This window comes from Pecten maximus, chromosome 1 (genome assembly GCF_902652985.1).
Source record: "Pecten maximus chromosome 1, xPecMax1.1, whole genome shotgun sequence".
Classification (NCBI taxonomy): domain Eukaryota; kingdom Metazoa; phylum Mollusca; class Bivalvia; order Pectinida; family Pectinidae; genus Pecten; species Pecten maximus.
Genome location: NC_047015.1, coordinates 48713965 through 48733350, shown reverse-complemented (window position 1 = coordinate 48733350; position 19386 = coordinate 48713965). Strand labels below are relative to the sequence as shown.

At 35.3% G+C, this 19386-nt stretch overlaps 2 protein-coding genes across 2 annotated transcripts; both read left to right on the top strand.

Annotated features, from left to right (window-relative positions):
* Positions 1 to 3694: 3694 nt before the first annotated feature.
* Positions 3695 to 6344, top strand: LOC117336525. The gene is made up of 5 exons (XM_033897139.1): positions 3695 to 4039; positions 4164 to 4251; positions 5088 to 5192; positions 5782 to 5936; positions 6261 to 6344. The coding sequence occupies exons 1-5, from the start codon at positions 3761 to 3763 to the stop codon at positions 6285 to 6287; spliced, it is 654 nt and encodes a 217-aa protein (XP_033753030.1). The 5' UTR covers positions 3695 to 3760; the 3' UTR covers positions 6288 to 6344.
* Positions 6345 to 13804: 7460 nt separating this feature from the next.
* On the top strand, positions 13805 to 17308 carry LOC117336515. The gene is made up of 5 exons (XM_033897129.1): positions 13805 to 14158; positions 15484 to 15565; positions 16480 to 16596; positions 16889 to 17049; positions 17219 to 17308. The coding sequence occupies exons 1-5, from the start codon at positions 13850 to 13852 to the stop codon at positions 17270 to 17272; spliced, it is 723 nt and encodes a 240-aa protein (XP_033753020.1). The 5' UTR covers positions 13805 to 13849; the 3' UTR covers positions 17273 to 17308.
* The last annotated feature ends 2078 nt before the right edge of the window (positions 17309 to 19386 follow it).

Sequence of the window (19386 nt, the reverse complement as noted above, 5' to 3'; positions counted from 1 at the left end):
CATGCATGTCCTATCCTTTAGAGAATCATCACATTTGATCACTACATGGGATCAGCATGCCTCTTGGTGTTAGAGCCCTGCTTGACCTTTCAGGGCTTATAGTCTAAGGACTAATCCGTCGGAAGAAGTAAGTTCGCGAAATAAAGTATTCACGAAATCTAAGTGATTTACAGTATAAACAGTGTAACCAAATAATAAAGGGGTGTAAGCAAACACAATGTTACGATACTTGTAAGAAACCGACAGTGAGTAAACTAAAAATACATCGAATGTAGTCAATTCTGTTTTTGAATACTTCTTAAGCTGGGCAAAAACCTAAAAAAGGAATAACCCTTGAATTAAGTCATGGTTTTGAAGAATTCAAAATACATGTATTTTTTTAAGGCATTGGAAACCAGACCGACAAAAGATTCGACGAAAGTAAAGAAACAGACAATTTGCATAATATAAGGGTAGTCGGACTATTTGCAAATAACGTGGTTTGAATATTCGAGTGGTAGCTTGATTACTTGATATACATTTTCCAATATGAATTTCGGTTATTTCTCAAGTAGGTTTATAATGTAGTTTTCACTACCTAAAAACAATGTTCATTATTAGGCCGGTTTGTATTTTTATTTGGAAACCTAACTAGATGGCAAGAGTTGTCCTTCTTCGTTTCAAGGCTTTTTCATTTTCGGTACGTAATTTCAATACTGCTTGATATTATTTGTTTTCGCATTGTTACATCAATACGTTTACAGACATCGCCACACATAATTCACTTTAAACAAAAATTTGTATGAATGAAGATAGCACATACATGTACTATATGTCTTAATACTAGATATTACTCAGTTATCTACTTAATGTACGGGTTACCTCCCCTGACATACTAGTAAGTGGCAATATTCGTCTACCACACTTGATAGACTGAAATGAATACTGCTTGAACAGAATGATGCGGACAACGCTGACTGTGACTCACATGATGTCTGAAAATTGCCAAAATGACCAGTTACCTCAAAACAGCAATTTAATTCGGTAACAATAGAAAGATAAACTGTTCCAAGAATCGACCAAACAGTGTCATAATATAAAAACAAACAAACAAACAAACTTGGAATACTGGCATGGAGACGAAAGTGTAAAAGTACATGTTTTCCGGAAATTAAGTGTCTTCTAATTCATCGACTACAAAGGCCATGCAGATCTAAATTTCTGTGATATACAAAATGTACATTTTTTATATTAGTACTATTATCACCTGTACCAAAAATAAACAAAACATAATCGCTGTTTTACTACTGTTGGTAATTACTTCTGTATTGCTTGACCCGATTTCAAAATCACACATAACTATCTACTGATGCGCAAAAAGGAGTTCTGCTTGCTTGATACCGGCGAAAACCTATTTCACATTATTGTTTTCTTCATAATTAAGTATTGACTAATTGAGAACTTGCTCAGCAAGGCCTTTATCCCAACTTCTTATTTCTATTAAGTCAGGGTTGCAGTAAGTAAAACGAATTGAATGTGGATTTCGAGGAGCACCAAAGAACATTTGATGAATCTTACACACAATCTTCTAACAGCTTTCTTCTATTTAAACACTTATTTTTTTTACTCATTTCAATACCATTCTTTAAAATAAGGCGAACGAACTTGCATATACATGGCAGTGAATTGTATACTGCGGAGACTAAGGTCAAGAAGAAAACCCACCACGTCAGTAAGAATGATTGGTTTTCGCCTCTTTGGTGAGCTTGGTGATAAGAGCTTTTAACAGACTTTTGGCATAACCTTAGGAACAAAGTATGTCTCTCTGTTGGCCGACTTGTTCTATACCAAGCTACTTAAAAAGAAAACCTGATCAGAATGGGTAACAGAGACTTTGCAAACGTTACCTTTAGATATATTAACGATGTAATGTCAGTCAAATCTACACTATACATCTTAAAATCAACGACACTTCATATTCTTAAACATCAACCGCTTATCTCAATATTTTCTCACAATGCTACCAGCCAAGACAGCTTACAATTAGCTATATGCTAACTAAGCGTGGTGATTTCAATTTCCAAGTTTTTAATTTTCTATTCCTAGAAATATTCCTCCTGCATGCTTTCCATACCAACGTGTTTAACGTGTGAAAGTTGATGCGATATTCAAGGACTTGTGTCCATTATCCCGATTTACTTGACAGATGTCGTGAACTACTGACAAAACAAAAAACAAAAAAACAAACAAAAAACAAAAAACAAAAACAAAACAAAAAACAAAAAGTATGCAAGGTTTCTAGAGATGATGAAGACCATGGAAGTTTTATGGTCTCGTTTGGAAATATTCTATTTCCTTGTGCGATGTTTAATCAGGCGTGTACGTGATTCTCGTATATTCAGCATGTGACTTAACCTAGAGTACATCTATATTTGTATGGTGGATGTCGTTGACGAAGCAGAAGACGTTTACCCTCCTGGAACCCCTTGTGTTATTCTCCTAGTACTTTGGCAAGGTCTCTCCGCAAATATGTATTGTGTTGATATTTTGCCCTTATTTTCAGAGTTAAAATTACGGTTTCGTTTTCATGTCGATATCTGACATGTTCTTTTCTTATCACTATACTCCCGTTTCTAATGTTGAGAATGTGACATTAACGGGATTTTCACTTAAATGGTGGATGTCTTCAATGGAGTAGTAAACGCTCATTTCGAAAAACCTTGTGTTTGTTTCTCAGGACTTTTTCGTGGGTATGCTTCATTTACAATTTGCAGTCGTTTAAACAATTTTGGACTAGAGGTACAGTTGTTGATATTATTCAGAAAAAAAATGACACAAAGTATATCTAAATGAGATGTAAAATCATGCAAGAGGCTTATGGGCCTTAACGATCACCTGAATTTTGAAATATTTCAGTTAATTTGACCCTTTTTGGTTCCACCCATTAGCTCATGGGGGTCAATCAAGGCCAGCGTGTATATACCATCAGACTGTCATCCCATGCTGATAGCGTAAATTAAGTTAGAATGAATTCCAACATAAATCAAACAAATGATAGTCAAAAATATTATTTTCTCCAGCTATAGTAAAGTTTACCCCTCCCAAGGGGCAAACATGAGAACCCAGGGTTATGAAATTCACAATTTTGGTAAAGCATCTTTTGACCCTTCCTTCTACGAAGAGTATTTGATTCTACCATACTTAGGTCTTGAGAAGAAGATTTTGGAATTTTCAGTCAATTTGACCCTTTTTGGTCCCGCCCTCAGTTCCCTGGGGGATGGGGACCATAAATTCACAATTTTGGTTGACCTTGGGCAATGGAAGATTTCTGCAAAATTTTATTATAATTGGTTCAGGGGTTTCTGAGAAGAAGTCAAAAATGTAAATTGATTACGAAGCACGACGGACGACGCACGAACAAAAGCCCGGACAAAATGCGATCGCAATAGATCACCTATGTGACCTAAAAATCGAAATCGGATATAAATTGTGAACCTACTGCATAAACGGTATAAGAATCTGCTGGGAGTGCACAGCTTATCGACATTCGGATACCGAAATTCCTCCACATCTAATGTTGTTACCAAACCATTAATGATTTGGAAAAAAATAAATCATCGTTTTTTGTCTAAGTATTACATATATATATATAGAAAAATGGTCTAGCTCAACGTTTATACACCTTTATCGGGCCTGTTAATATGGTCAGCATATCAGCAGTAGACAAGTATACACACTAGATAACTAATGTTATCTCATCAGCGGAAGTAAGGTATATATCATGGCTACTTTGCTGTCCATGTTGTTGTTGTTCTCACTTCTCGTACTCACTACAGCTTCGGTCAAGCCGCAATGTTGTATGTACGACCAATGGGAGGGCGTGCTATTCTTTGGGTACGCATCATCGGGGCTCCAGGAGTTTACGTTCTGTAACGGGACAGCCCGGGTGTCATACGACCTTGTCAACGCCATGACGTTTGTCAACTTTGATATTTACAAACGGTCAACTTCGTCTCCGATTTCTTTGACAAGTGCCATCGTTATATCTCATTTCAATACGGTAATGCTACATGTAAAATCAGCCATTCTCGTCTACAGTTGATATATATTGTCATGACTCGAAAATTACATGACTGTTGTATGGTCTTCGATATGATCAATATTGCATGTGTTATTGTTTACAGGGTGTGAAGTATACGATATCCACAGCGAATAAGACATGTGAGAAAACGCCACTTTCGACAACAAAGATGACTACGTATTGTGCATCAGGTAATTAACACTGGCAAATAAAAACACCATTAAGTTCAATACAGTCTAAAAGACACCTCTATGTAAACCTGTCTATAAAGTCCACTGGTTTCTGAACCCTAACCTAGACCAACGAAAGGCTGGATGGTGCAGTTAAATGGTTGAATTCGTTTCCTGGCTCAAATTCAACTTACCCCCTATTTGCATTGAAATGTGCTAAAATTTTGTGTTAGCCCGATATTTCTCTGACCCTGACATGTCACGGCCAGAGGAAGGTGCTTGTGTGTATATTTTACAAACCTGTTAAGTCAACTTATGTGACCCCTAAGTGGCCATTGTAGACAGGCTTGACTGTATATTAGGGGACTAATTACATTAGAATAATTATGCATAAGATATCACCAGGCAATTAGTAACATCTTCAATTATTTTAAGTTTGAATTAAGTTATTGTATTCGGAGTTGACGTTTTGTATGAAGTACTAAATCTATCATCATTCATTTCTTTTTTCAAAATTTTGTTCGTAATAAAACAGTGAAACACAGGATTGCATATCAGACATAACATACACATAAATCTTAAATATTGACAAACAGGATATCTTCTTTAATTGTAATTTACCATACTCGCCCAAATCGCGCGACAATTTCATGTGCGACGGACAGGGTTATAGGGTTTTAGATTGAGTTTCAATTAAGATTTAAGCGTTATTTTCAAAAATGTCCAAAAACACTTCACGTCTATACAATGATCTCTTTATAAAGAAAATAAATCCAATAATAGTGGAAGAATCCCACGTAATTATTACGCTGTATCATAGCACCATTGATTTATTGTAAAATCCTTTTTTATGAAAGAATTTCAGGAAAGTAAAAGTCATCCAAGAGGATCAATCGGTGGATCAATGCCGGTGAAAAATGTGGATATTCTTGAGGAAACAATCTATTCCACAATATACCAAGGTATGTCCAATGATAATAAATTTGATACATATTCTTATAAAATAAAACATAAATTAATAGGACAAGCAAAAATTACCAAACATATTTCTTATGTACAGTTAATAAAAGTTGTAACATTTAAGACGTTCTATCTTTAGCTATTCTCTAAGATAGAATAGAAGCATGCATTCAAGTATGTGTTGAAAAGAAGAAAAATATCGACAAACTTTGAGATTGTTTTATAATCCACACTAAAATAATTCCTTTTAGCTTTAAACCATGTGTAAATCGCGAAACCGATATACAGTACACTACCTAAAATGAGTCATATTTTCCATATACCTTAGAGTTCAACAGTATTGGTCATTGGTCATAATAGAATGTCTTTCTAATAATGAGAAAAAAAACAACAAACAAAACAGTAGTTTTTTTATCAAGAACATTTCAATCTCAAAAATGACAAACATATCATTTGTATAAAAACCTTCAAATAATGATTTGAAGTTACCCTTATCATACTGTTAAAAATGCCGTTATGTCATTTCATTTTGTCTTTTTGGAAGTTACGGAAATAAATGTCTAATTTTGTCGCCATATTTTTCTATTCCAGACAACTCTAACTGTATGCCGTTGTTTGCATCTGGTATCTTGAAGGCTCCCGGGGTAGGAATAGAGGGTGCTGTTGATTTCCTCGATCTACAAGAGGGCATCAAAGACCGAAAAATATTCACTCCGCCATCGTATTGTCCAGAACAAATGTCAAAGGTATGTTAGTCAACTATTTGATTTCTTTACTGGTAAATGAAGTCAGTGTAATATAAAGTAAAATGAAATTATTTCGTATAATTTTATAGATTATAACTTTCACTACGCCATCGTATTGTCCAAAACAAATTTTAAAGGTATAGTAGTCAGCTAATTCATTGTTGGTAAAAAGAATTAAAGTTTTATATAAAATGAAATAAAATGCCTCGTATTATTGTATTATTTATAACTTTCATTAGTTAACATTAGCTCATATGTTCTTTGTTTAACACCTAAATGACCAAAAAGTTGTTTTTTTAACTTCTTTCTGTTTGATACTTTCAGGAAAATGACGAAGAATCTTTCTTTTGACTCTGCAGTCTTTTTCATAAAAATAAAAAATAAACATATTTTTCCTGTTATGCCTCTGAGCTTTTCTTCTGTTTTTCTTTGAAGTTCGGCTAGCAACAAATGTTTGGTCAGGTACGAATATCAATTCATCAAAATCAAATAATACATGTTAATAATACCACTAGCGTCGATTACTAAGCAATCCCCAGCCAGCATGCATTCATAGCACACAAACTCTTCTTTCTCTGGAAAAAAATTTGGGATTAATCAGCCATTACATGTAAAGGGGCTTGTATTTTCTGAAAACACCAAGTACTTTCCATTGCTATTTTTGTTACTCTTTACTCTCCACATGTAGCAAATTGCATTTCACGAATGGTGAAACAATATATTTGGTTAAAGTATGTCATAATAAGACATGGGATATGCTCTAAAATAGCCTACGTCGATGAAATAAGACACACTTGTAAGAAGACTTTGGTGAAATCGTGAATGAATGAAAATGAAATTGAATACATTTGTGTACGATGAGTTATCTTTCTTATGGCTTTATATTTTCATAAATGTTATTAAAACAATTATCAATTATGTTACCCATATAGTATATACTACACTGTGTGCAATGTATACCTTAATTTGAGGCTGGCTCAAGTCATTGAGACAACGAGATTACTAATATGTCAGTCAGTGGTCATCTCCTGACCAGCTTAGAGCTAATTATAGCTATCACGTTTTACTGGCATGCATGTCCTATCACTTAGAGAATCATCACATTTGATCACTACATGGGATCAGCATGCCTCTTAGTGTTAGAGCCCTGCTTGACCTATCATATAGGGCTTATAGTCTAAGGACTAAACCGTCGGAAGAAGTAAGTTCGCGAAATAAAGTATTCACGAAATCTAAGTGATTTACAGTATAAACAGTGTAACCAAATAATAAAGGGGTTGAAGCAAAACAATGTTTCGATAATTGAAAGAAAGACGAGAGGGTTTAAACAAAAATTATACCAAATATAGTCAATTCTGTTTTTGAACACTTCTGAAGCCGTACAAAAACCCTAAAACTTAGAAACAAGGACAACACTTGAATTAAGTCATGGTTTTGAAGAAATTGAAATATTGTTTTAAGGCATTGCAAACCAGACAAACAACAGCTTCAACGAAAGTAAAGAAACAGACAATATGCATTATATAAAATTAGTTGAACTATTTGCAAATAACGTGGTTTGAACACTTCGCAGTGCTAGCTTGATGACTTGGTATACATTTTCTAATATCATTTTGGTTATTTCTCAAATAGGTTACGATGGTTTGTATTTTTTTTTTATTTGTAAACGTAACTAAATGGCAAGAGTGGTCCTTCTTGGTTATAAGGCTTTTTCAATTTCGGTATAATGTTGTTTGATGTTATTTGTTTTCGCATTGTTACATCAATATGTTTACAGACATCGCCACACATAATTCAGTTTTCTTTCATTATTGTTAAATGAAGATAGCACAAACTATAGGTCGTAATACTAGAGATTACTGAGTTATCTACTTGGTGTACGGGTTACCTCCCCTGTCATACTAGCAAGTGTCAAAATTCGTCTAACACACTGGATGGACTGAAATGAATACTGCTTGAACAGAATGATGCGGACAACGCTGACTTTGACTCACAAGATGTCTGAACATTGCCAAAATCACCAGCTACCTCCAAAACAGCAATTCAATTATATGACAATAGAAAGATAAACTGTTCCAGAATTCGACCAAACAGTGTCATAATATAAAAACAAACAAACAAACTTGGAATACTGGCATGGAGACGAAAGTGTAAAAGTACATCGATTACAAGACCACGTTTTCCGGAAATTAAGTGTCTTCTGATTCATCGACTGCAAAGGCCATGAAGATCTAAATTCCTATGATATACAAAATATACCCCCTTTTTTTTTTACATCAGTCCTATTATCACCTGTACCGAAAATAAACAAAACATAGTTTTGAAGTGAACCTCATGTTAAATAAAACTCAAATAAAGCTCGTCAATGAATTCAGTCTTCTATCAAACACGAATTACTCCTCAGCATAGTTCACACCCATACATCGCTTGTATCGCTGTTTTCCTACTGTTGGTAATTACTTCTGTATTGCTTGGCCCGATTTCAAAATAACACTTAACTATCTGCTGATGAGCAAACGGAGTTCTGCTTGCTTGATACCAGCGAAAACCTACACATTTTTTTTCATAATCAAGAGACGAGAGTATTGGCTAATTGAAAACTTACTCAACAAGTCCGTTATCCCAACTTCTTATTACAAATGCAATCGTCACTTACAATGGACTATCTTACGGATTTTACAACACTTTTTCATAAATTGTGTTTGCTGGCTATTCGATTTAAACGTTCCAAGTGTAACAGAACTTTTGGAGGGCAGTATACATGGCTGCGAATTCTATACTGGAGAGTCTAATGTCAAGAGGAAAAACACCACGTCATTAAGAATGATTGGATATCTCATTGACATCATCTCTGTTGAGCTTGCCGACAAGAGCTTTCAACAGACATTGGCATACCTTTGGGAACAAACTGTGTATCTCTGTTGGCTGACTGACATACCCTTGGGAACAAACTGTATCCCTCTGTTGGCTGACTGACATGCCCTTGGGAACAGACTGTGTCCCTCTGTTCGCTGACTGACATACCCTTGGGAACAGACTGTGTCCCTCTGTTCGCTGACTGACATACCCTTGGGAACAAACTGTGTCCCTCTGTTGGCTGACTAACATACCCTTGGGAACAAACTGTGTCCCTCTGTTGGCTGCCTAACATACCCTTGGTAACAAACTGACTCTGTTGGCTGACTGACATACCCTTGAGGACAAACTGACTCTCTGTTGGCTGACTAACATACCCTTGGGAACAAACTGTGTCCCTCTGTTGGCTGACTGACATACCCATGGGAACAAACTGTGTCTCTCTGTTGGCTGACTGACATACCCATGGGAACAAACTGTGTCCCTCTGTTGGCTGACTGACATACCCTTGGGAACAAACTGTGTCCCTCTGTTGGCTGACTGACATACCCATGGGAACAGACTGTGTCTCTCTGTTGGCTGACTGACATACCCTTGGGAACAAACTGTGTCTCTCTGTTGGCTGACTGACATACCCTTGGGAACAAACTGTGTCTCTCAGTTGGCTGACTGACATACCCTTGTGAACAAACTGTCTCTCTGTTGGCTGGTTGACATACCCTTGGGAACAAACTGTGTCTCTCTGTTGGCTGACTGACATACCCTTCGGAACAAACTGTGTCTCTCTGTTTGTCGACTTGGTTTTGTTTTTATACCAAGCTACTTAAATAGAAACCCTTGTCAGAATAGGTAACAGAGACATTGCAAACCTTACCTTTAGATATATTTACGATGTATTTGCTTTGAAAAAAATATATTGGCCATGTCAATCAAATCTTATTGCCAAGATTTCTCAGCAAATATGTATTGTGTTGATATTTTGCCCTTATTTTAAGAGTTGTAGTTTCGTTTTCATGTCGATATCTGACATGTTCTTCAATAGGATTACTGATAACTATACTCCCGTTTCTAATGTTGATGATGTGCCTTTAATGGGATTTGGGATTAAATGGTGGATGTCCTCAATTGAGCAGTAGACGCCCATTTCGAAAAACCTGGCGTTTGTTTCTCAGAATGTTTTAATGGGTATGTTTCATTTATTTTTTGCAGTCTTTTAAATGGATATTCCTTCTTTCGAACATCAGAAACATTCACAATTTCCATTGATGAAATCTATGTCCGAACGATGATTATAATATGAGTGTGTGTGCCTACATGTAATGAAATTAACGCCGAAATATACAGGAAAAGGCGTATTGCAGACAAATACCGTATGTCTTTGGGGGTAATTAGTGATACTTCGGGCCGAATTCAGAATTTTCAGGACTTCATACTCGAAGATCATTGGTTTATCTTGAGAGTTAAACTGTCGTATTAATGTAAAGATAATATTTTTTACTACTTGGAAAAAATACATATTAAAATTTTTCAAGTGACTTTAATTTTGACGACCTAAACCTTATTCAAACAAAGGAATATAGCCTTTAAACAATTTGAGTCAGAGGTTCAGTTGTTGATTTTATTCAAGAAATAGAAATCAATACAAAAGCATATATTATGTTAATGAGACGGAAAAGGGAAAAAATCGAAATCTGATATAAATTGTGAATCTACATTACCGCTACAAGAAACAGGCTGCTTCGAGTGTACATCTTATCGACCTTTGGATACCGAATTTCCTCCACATAATTCAACTAATGTTGTTTACCAAACCATTAATGACTTCGAAAAAAAAAATAGAAAAAAAAATTCAGATATATATAGAACAATGATCTAGCTCAAAGTTTACCTACTTTATCAGGCCTGGTTTTTTTTTATGGTCAGTACATTGCCAGTTGACAAGTATAAACACAAGATAACAAATGTTATCTCATAAGCAGAAGTAACGTTAATCATGGCTACACTGCTGTCCATCTTGTTGTTGTCCTCTTCAATTGTCGTACTCGCTACGGCTTCCGTCAAGCCGCAATGTTGTATGTACGACCAATGGGAGGGCGTGCTATTCTTTGGGTACGCGTCATCGGGGCTCCAGGAGTTTACGTTCTGTAACGGGACCGCCCGGGTGTCCTACGACCTTGTCAACGCCATGACGTTTGTCAACTTTGATTTTTACAAACGGTCAACTTCGTCTCCGATTTCTTTGACAAGTGCCATCGTTATATCGAATTTCAATACGGTAATGCTGCATGTTAAATCAGCCATTCTGTTATTCAGTGGTATATATTGTCATGACTCGAAAATTACATCATTGTTGTTTAGTTTCGATATGATATATATTGTATGTACTATTGTTTACAGGGTGTGAGGTATACGATATCCACAGCGAATAAGACATGTGAGAAAACGCCACTTTCATCAACAAAGATGTCTACGTATTGTGCATCAGGTAATTAACACTGGAAAATAAAAACACCATGAAGTTCAATACAGCCTAACAGCGCCACCTCTATGTAAACCTGTATATAAAGGTCATCGGTTACTGAAACCTGACCTAAACGAACGAAACAGTTGCACGGTGCAGTTAAGTTGTTAAATTCATTATTTGTATCAATTTGCATTGATATGTGCTAATATCTAGTGTGTTAGCCCGGGAGGGGCAGCGGTGGCCGAGTGGTTAAGGTGTCCCGACACTTTATCACTAGCCCTCCACCTCTGGGTTGCGAGTTCGAAACCTACTCCGGCTTTTCTCCACCTCCAAAACCTGGCACGTCCTTAAATTACCCTGGCTGTTAATAAGACGTTAAAAAAGAAGTGTTAGCCCGAGGAAGCTACTTGTGTCTATTTTACAAACCTGTAATGTCAACTTATGTAAACCCCTAAGTGGCCCTTGTAGACAGGTTTGACTGTACATGTATAATAGGGGACGTATTACGTAAGAATAATGCATCAGGTTGTAAAATCGCCAGGCAATTAGTTACATCTTCAATTAATTCAATTTTGAATTAAGTTATTGTACGTATAGAGTTGACATTTTGAATGAAGTAATAAATCTATTACTATTTCTTATTTATGTCAAAATTTTGTTCGCAACAAAACTGTGAAATACAGGATTTCATATCAGACACAACAGACACATATACCTTAAATATTGACAAAAAGGCTATCCTCTTTAATTTTAATTTAACATACTCGCTCAAATCGCGCGACAATTTCATTTGTGACAGACGGGTTATAGGGCTGCTAATTAAGTTCAATTAAGATTGAAGTGTCATATTCAAAAATGTCCAAAGACACTTCACGTCTACACAATGATTACTTTATAAAGAAAATAAATCCAATAATAGTGGAAGAATTCCACGAAATTATGACGCTGTATCAAAGCATCATCGATTTATTGTATATATTTGTTTTATTCTTTTCTATACATGTATGTTTTTTTCGATGAAAGAACTTCAGGAAAGTAAGAGTCATCAAAGGTGATCAATCGACGGATCAATGCCGGTGAGAAATGTAGATATTCTTGAGGAAACAATCTATTCCACAATATATTTATATTCCAGCCAACTCTAACTGTATGCAGTTGTTTGCATCTGGCATTTTGAAGGACTCCGGCTTAGGAATAGAGGGTGCCGTTGATTTCTTGGATCTACAGGAGGAATCAAAGATCGAAATGTATTCACTCCTCCATCGTATTGTCCAGAACAAAAGTCAAAGGTATAGTAGTCAGCTAGTTAATTTCTTTACTGGTAAATGAAATCTGTGTTATATAAAGTAAAAAAGATTATTTCGTATAATTCTATTGATCATAACTTTCAGTAGTCACATTCCGCCATCGTATTGTCCAAAACAAATGTTAAAGATATGGTAGTCGGCTAGTTCATTGTTATATTAAATGAAATAAAATGCATCGCATAATTTTATTGACTATAACTTTCAGTAGTTTTAAACATTAGCCCATATGTTCTTTGTTTTACACCAGAATTACCAAAAAGATTATTAAAAAAGTACTTCTTTCTGTTTGATAATTTCAGTAAAAATGCTAAAGAATCTTTCTTTTCACAGTCTTTTTCATAAAAAAGATGAATAAACTTATTCTTTCCTGTAATACCTCTGTACTTTTCTTCTGTTTTTCTTTTAGCTGCGACTAATCACAAATGTTCGGCCAGGTACCAATTTCAATTTATCAAAATTAAATAATACATGTTAAATTTTTTAACAATACCATAATAAACTTTCGACGATTTCTAAGCAAACCCAGCCTGCATGCAATCATAGCACCCACAAACTCTTCTATCTCTGGAAAAAAAATATGTGATCAACAAACCATAACTTATAAAGGGGCATGTATTTTCTCAAAACATCTAGTACTTTTCTTTTATATTTTTGTTACTCTTTACTCCCCACATGTAGCAAATTGCATTTCACGAATGGTTTGCGAAAAAATATATTAAGCTAAAGTATGTCATTATAAGAACTGGGATATGTTCTGAAATAGACTGCGCCGATGTAGCAAGACACACCTTGATAAGACTTTGGTGAAATCGTGAATGAATGAAGCTGGGAAGACGAAACTCAGTATTAGTTTCGTATCTTGTAAAAATGATTTGTGTGATCAATAGATACTTACACTCGTGTCAATGCAATATTACATAGTTGTATAAACTTGTTAAATAATTTGATATTTAACTCGGGTCAAGGTCCGTGATATACCGGATTCTAAAATATTAATTAATAAATGTCATATTACAGTGACAGTAATGTCAAATCAACATGTATTTCCATTAAATACTAAAGTGACATTTTTTTTATAATTCTTTTATTTTTCGACGATTTTTTCCCACATATTAAACAATAAACGTATATGACAAAGGCATCCGCACGAAACAAAAGTGACCTTGTTGTTATTATCTTATCACAGAACACACTGACCCTATCAGTGTATTTATAATCCATCAGTATCTGATTCCTATAACTTAAGTATGCAAGTATAGATACGTATACGCATTACACTGATCAAAATGGCCAGGTCAAGTTTTGTATTGATATTCCTGTTACAAGCCACCTCACCTGTGGTGTCAAAGCCGAAATGCTGTATGATCAACCAGTGGGAGGGACTGCTTTACTTTGGTATTGGTGCAATGGACAGACAAAATGGCTCAGGGATACATGATTCTGACACGCCAGATTTGTATATTACAAATGGGACTGTCCACGTGTCATACGACCTAGACAATGGCTTGACATATCTCGGCTTCGATAGGTACACCAGGTCTGTAAAGTCAGCACCAGAACGCTCGCGAGGAAGCCTCATCTCAAATTACAAAACGGTAAGCCTCCCTTCTTGTAAGACCAACCTTGATGACGTTCACAAAGTCAAGCGCAACAACTTTCAAATTATCTGTGGCACTTAAATTTTGTATTTGATATTTAAATAATTGACCTTGCAATTCATTTCATTCCGTGCAATTTCTTGCAAACATTGCAAAAAAAAAGTCATGATTTAAGAAAAGTGCAAGAATATTAGGTATAATTTCGTTATGGATGCCAACAGTTCCTTATATGATAGTGTGAAGTGAGTTTTTGAATTTATCAAACTTTTAAAAGCAATAAAATGACATTTCAGTCTGCGAGACTTTATTAGGATATAGGATATATTACAGAACAATGGATATCATATGAGAATGCAAGATAGCAATTTGCAACATTCTTGACTACTATTACTTAGTAATATTAACTGTATTATGGAGTGGTTATTTTTAGCTGTATTACAGTCATGGTATTACATTATGGACTTGTTTACAAGAAAGAAGACATATACAATCATGGGGATGGTACAAAAGAAATGTATATAGAACTAACCCATACAGTTGTTTAGTCCCATATAGGACTCGTCATTGATGGTACGTCATCATATAGTTGTTTCGCCATTCTTAGTGCTCGTCAGTAATGCAGGGGATACCCTACAGGTTTTTCGTCCTTACATGACTCGTTTATGATGTAAGGACACAATACAACTGTTTATTCGTCCTTTTAAGGCTCGTCCGTGATGAAAGGGACACCATACAATTGTTTCGTCCTTTTAGGTATCTTCAGTGATGCTAGCGACACAATAGAGTTGTTTCGTCCCTCTATGACTTGTCAGTGGTATTAGGAACACCATACAGTTGTTATATCCTTCTAGGACACGTCAGTGGTATTAGGAACACCATACAGTTGTTATATCCTTCTAGGACACGTCAGTGGTATTAGGAACACCATACAGTTGTTATATCCTTCTAGGACACGTCAGTGGTATTAGGAATACCATACAGTTATGTATGTTATGGCTGCCATACAGTTGTTTCGTCCTTCTATGACTCGTCAGTGATACTAGGGCCATATATGTTGAAATTACTAAAGGGAGTCTGGAAATTAAAAAAGAGCCTATAATAGATTTATTAGATGAATGTTGTTTTTCAATGGAGATCATAACTCCAAGACGAGCTTAAAATTTCTTAAACATTTGTACCCTAACGAGCCGCAATTTCGTTTATGATTTGAATATAACACAAAAAGAGGTATACTTATCCTTACACATAGCCATTTTATACATTTAATGATTACAAGTATTACTGAGCAACGTACACTTATATGACATTTTCTACATTCACAGGGACATCAGTATCTTGTTTACGAGAATAAGACATGCGAGATGTCCACGTTAACCGACAACATGACTTCATATTGTGCTTCAGGTAAGTTTCGTTATATTTTTTACAATGATTCTCTGTTTCAGTATTCTCAACGTTTCCTTATTAAAAGGACGCCAGTCGTTAATCATGATACCGTCGTGATTAATGAAGTCCGAATGACGTTAACATAAACCTTGCCATATGATGATAAATTATTTAATTAATAACAGAGAACAGTACCGCATTAAAAACGTAACCGTAATTCTAACTCTAACACAACTAGAATAAAATACAATGTACGAACAAAAGACAACGTAGTAAAGATTTTCACGGAGTGGGAAGCATAAGGGAAATGAGACCATGCAGGGTCCATGTTATATATTTTGTGCTCCGGCTGAAATACATTTGGTGATCAATCTGATATTAGGTTTCACATTTTTTCAATAATTTGATGGAATATCGGAAAGACAGATATTATTTTGAGGGATGGGTTTTCCTTAAAATTGCTATTTCATTATCTATGCGAGTTTAACGAGGCTGGGCTAAGTACAGATTTGATGTTTTTGTACATGAGAACAGTTTCATTAATACAGCGCAGTATTTTATTTACTATTTTGTTTAATGGTTTGAAGGACATTTGGGAGGACTTCAATTGAGATATTACTTTCGATGTTTAGGCTTTTCTCTTAAACTGTTATATCCTGATTTAAACAAGTTTGAATAAAGTTGCGTTGAACATTACGGAACCACAAGGCATATCAACAAACATGGAACGTTCAATTGGATTATAAACCACTGATAATATTCCAAAGTAAACTAAATTGCCAAAGTCCTCATTAAGGAAATTTTAAAAGTATGCTCTAATAAATTACTTTAGTTATAGTGTAAAACTTGCCATTTATTAACTCAAACAGATGTAATACACTTGTACATTTTATATGATCATTTTTCAATAGATTTAATCAATTTGATTTAAGAATTCCTCAAAAACGACAATTTTCCATTTGGACGCATTGTGGGATCAACCCCAGTCACTAATGTAGAGGTCCTTCCAGGCGATTTCTTCTCCAGCATATATACAACAGCATATCAAGGTAAACCCTAGCCATGGCAACAGGTACCACGTGAGGACATCTTTCTTTATTTAGAGCAGTTTAGCTATGAACAATGTCTGCAGGATTATTTTATTGCAAGAATTTTGCACTTTTAACTTTCACGAATACGAACATAATTTTTATGTTCTTTATCGGTGTTGTTAATTTTGATCAGCCTCGTTGCCTTAAATGTTCGACCTTGACCTTTCCTGACATAATATCTCCACCAATGTTAATTAATGAGATATATCTGCAGTGATATTCTCTGTATAGCGACCTTGACCTTTTGCAGACGGTACGAATTGTATGCCACTCTATCTAGCCATCATTAACAACTGGCCAGGGACAAATAGTGCTGGAGCCGGAGGTGCCGACATTCTGGATATCAAACCGGGTATATCTGACCCCTCGATATTCACGCCACCAAGTTACTGCCCAAAACAGATTACCGAGGTTAGCTGATGAATTTCTGATAAAAAATAATACAAAAACAATTAATTAATTAAATTAATTTCATGAAACAACAAATAAAATAATAAAAAATAATAATAATAAAGAGTGCCAAGTTATAATAATTTATCTTTTCCAAACTTTGAAAAAATGTATATTCATACTCTTTCAGCGGTCGCACTCGAAGGATCCAGTTTTTCATTGGCTTGCAAGTTTCTTCCATTAGGAACGGATGCAATGTGATAGAAAAAGGTACCAAAAGAAAAAAAAGAACGAAAATGAACATTTAATACACTTATCTATACTGATTTTGTAATTAGTTTTACAAGCACGTTGGTTAAGGTTAATGTTTAAGTTACATGTATGTGGTGTGTAACCACGGTAAATTCACCATCTAATAACTAATATTAAAGCTTATCGATAGACGTAAGCACAATGACATGACAATATACAGACACGTGTATAGAAGAGAAGAGTTTCCCGAAAAACATCAATATTTACTGCCATCAATAGTTGAAAACCTCAATTTTGTTCAAGACCTACAGTGTGTTCAAAGAATTGAACGACACAGACTCGGGCTTGCCTTTCTGGAGAGATTAGATAAAATTCGTATTGCGGTAGTAACATTTCTTGCAATAGTCCTTCATTTCGAAACGTGTATTCGGCTAACGGAGTACGTTATTTTTTTGAGTAATTAAACGTCAAAATTGTTTAAAAAAAAGAACATTTATTCTCTCCATCAATGTGACTTTTGTATATTGTCTGATTGTTAATTTACTTATAACACGAAGTTTATCAAGTGAAATATGTAATGATTTGATAATGCTGAATTAATTAATACTGAAAGGTTAACCAATAACCACAATTAGAAATATTCCTGGTTAACTAAGGAAATGAACAGATTTATAGATCGTAATAACGGTGTAATTGACAGATTGAGAGCCACTCTGTCTCTGTGACAATTTCCTCCGTGTGCGATTCAAACCCTCGTCATATTTCAGGTTGATCCAAGGGTACTCCTTTCAAAATACATATCGTTCTGGACCGAAAATACCGGTTATGTCCCCTATGAGCTGCAGTGGTTGCACGGACTCTGTTTGTACATTGAATTGATTAGGTATTGACCTTCGTCATAGGTAAACAGTCACATTCTTCATCCAACACCAACGTCAGCCGAGCTACGTCGATTGGAGGGCTCGGCATACGTCTTATCCTTCTGTCAAACACGATTGTCTCATAATGTTCTATCGGGAGAATTCAGATCAATTTGAAATTTGATCATGGTCCTAAACGTACATGGATGAAATTTTCACAGACGACATAATGGTTCCCTACCTTTCAATTACACCACTATTACATTCTATAACATCTTTTTATTTCCCTTAGATTCCTAATTGCGTTTCACTTCCTTTATGTATTTCTTCTTGTTATTTATAATATGATGTCAGTCGATTGTTATTTAATCCGTCCACATAATCAAAAAAAAAAAAAATCTTTCTCCAAGGTCACGGTACCGAATAGTCTTCATTTTGGTATTTGAAAATGAAACCATGTGACAAGTATTATTATCTTAGCTGATTTTAGAATCTAATATCTATATACTGTTATAGCCAAATGTGTGGCAAAAATTAAAAAAAATAGCCTAACCTCCTTTTAAACTACAGTATTCTTACATCCGCGGAGGATGTTTCTAAAAAAAAACTTAAGTCAGCAAGTTATGACGTATCATCCGTCATGCCACTTTCTGATTAGGTACAAAACTCCTAGATTGGACAGTATAGCTGGCCAATTTGTTTCCATGTGTAAGTCAACCTGTTTGGTGATTATTGTCACCAAGCTGAACAGAGATATTGTCAACCAGGAATTAATAAAATTCTGATGATTTAAGTTTGGTGCGAGTTGTATTTCACAAAATATGTTGCAGAAAATTCATGATTATGCATTTGTGTCATTATTCGCCTTTCTTGGAAAAGAATAGTTTCAAGTGATAATAAGCACATGACGGAGAGGAATTCTGGCGTAGAATGAAGATTGTTCATGGTGACCTGGACGGGGCACTGCTGAAAAGGGACCTAGTGTAGGTATATACATGTACTCTTATCAACTCGCAAAGTTAACTGAGCACGATTTCCCAACCAACGGTCCATATATACATAAATTATAGCTTACAGAGTCCCTGTTGAATTCAGACCAAATGCTAAAAGGAGCCAAAGACAAAGTTTAGGCTTATACGCATAAAAACCGTTACAGGTAGGGTTGACACAGAAAAATCTTTTCATCAGTATCTTAAAGCACATATGTACATCCACCAGATATAGTATCTTCCGACGAAAGCACTGT

Excerpts from the sequence above, each read along its gene's own strand:
- LOC117336525 (XM_033897139.1), top strand. The coding sequence starts at position 3,761 with ATGGCTACTTTGCTGTCCATGTTGTTGTTGTTCTCACTTCTCGTACTC. Across the intron at positions 4,040-4,163 it reads TTATATCTCATTTCAATACG|GGTGTGAAGTATACGATATC; the intron begins GTAATGCTACAT and ends TATTGTTTACAG. Across the intron at positions 5,193-5,781 it reads CTATTCCACAATATACCAAG|ACAACTCTAACTGTATGCCG; the intron begins GTATGTCCAATG and ends TTTCTATTCCAG.
- LOC117336515 (XM_033897129.1), top strand. The coding sequence starts at position 13,850 with ATGGCCAGGTCAAGTTTTGTATTGATATTCCTGTTACAAGCCACCTCA. Across the intron at positions 15,566-16,479 it reads GACTTCATATTGTGCTTCAG|AATTCCTCAAAAACGACAAT; the intron begins GTAAGTTTCGTT and ends ATTTGATTTAAG. Across the intron at positions 16,597-16,888 it reads ATATACAACAGCATATCAAG|ACGGTACGAATTGTATGCCA; the intron begins GTAAACCCTAGC and ends GACCTTTTGCAG.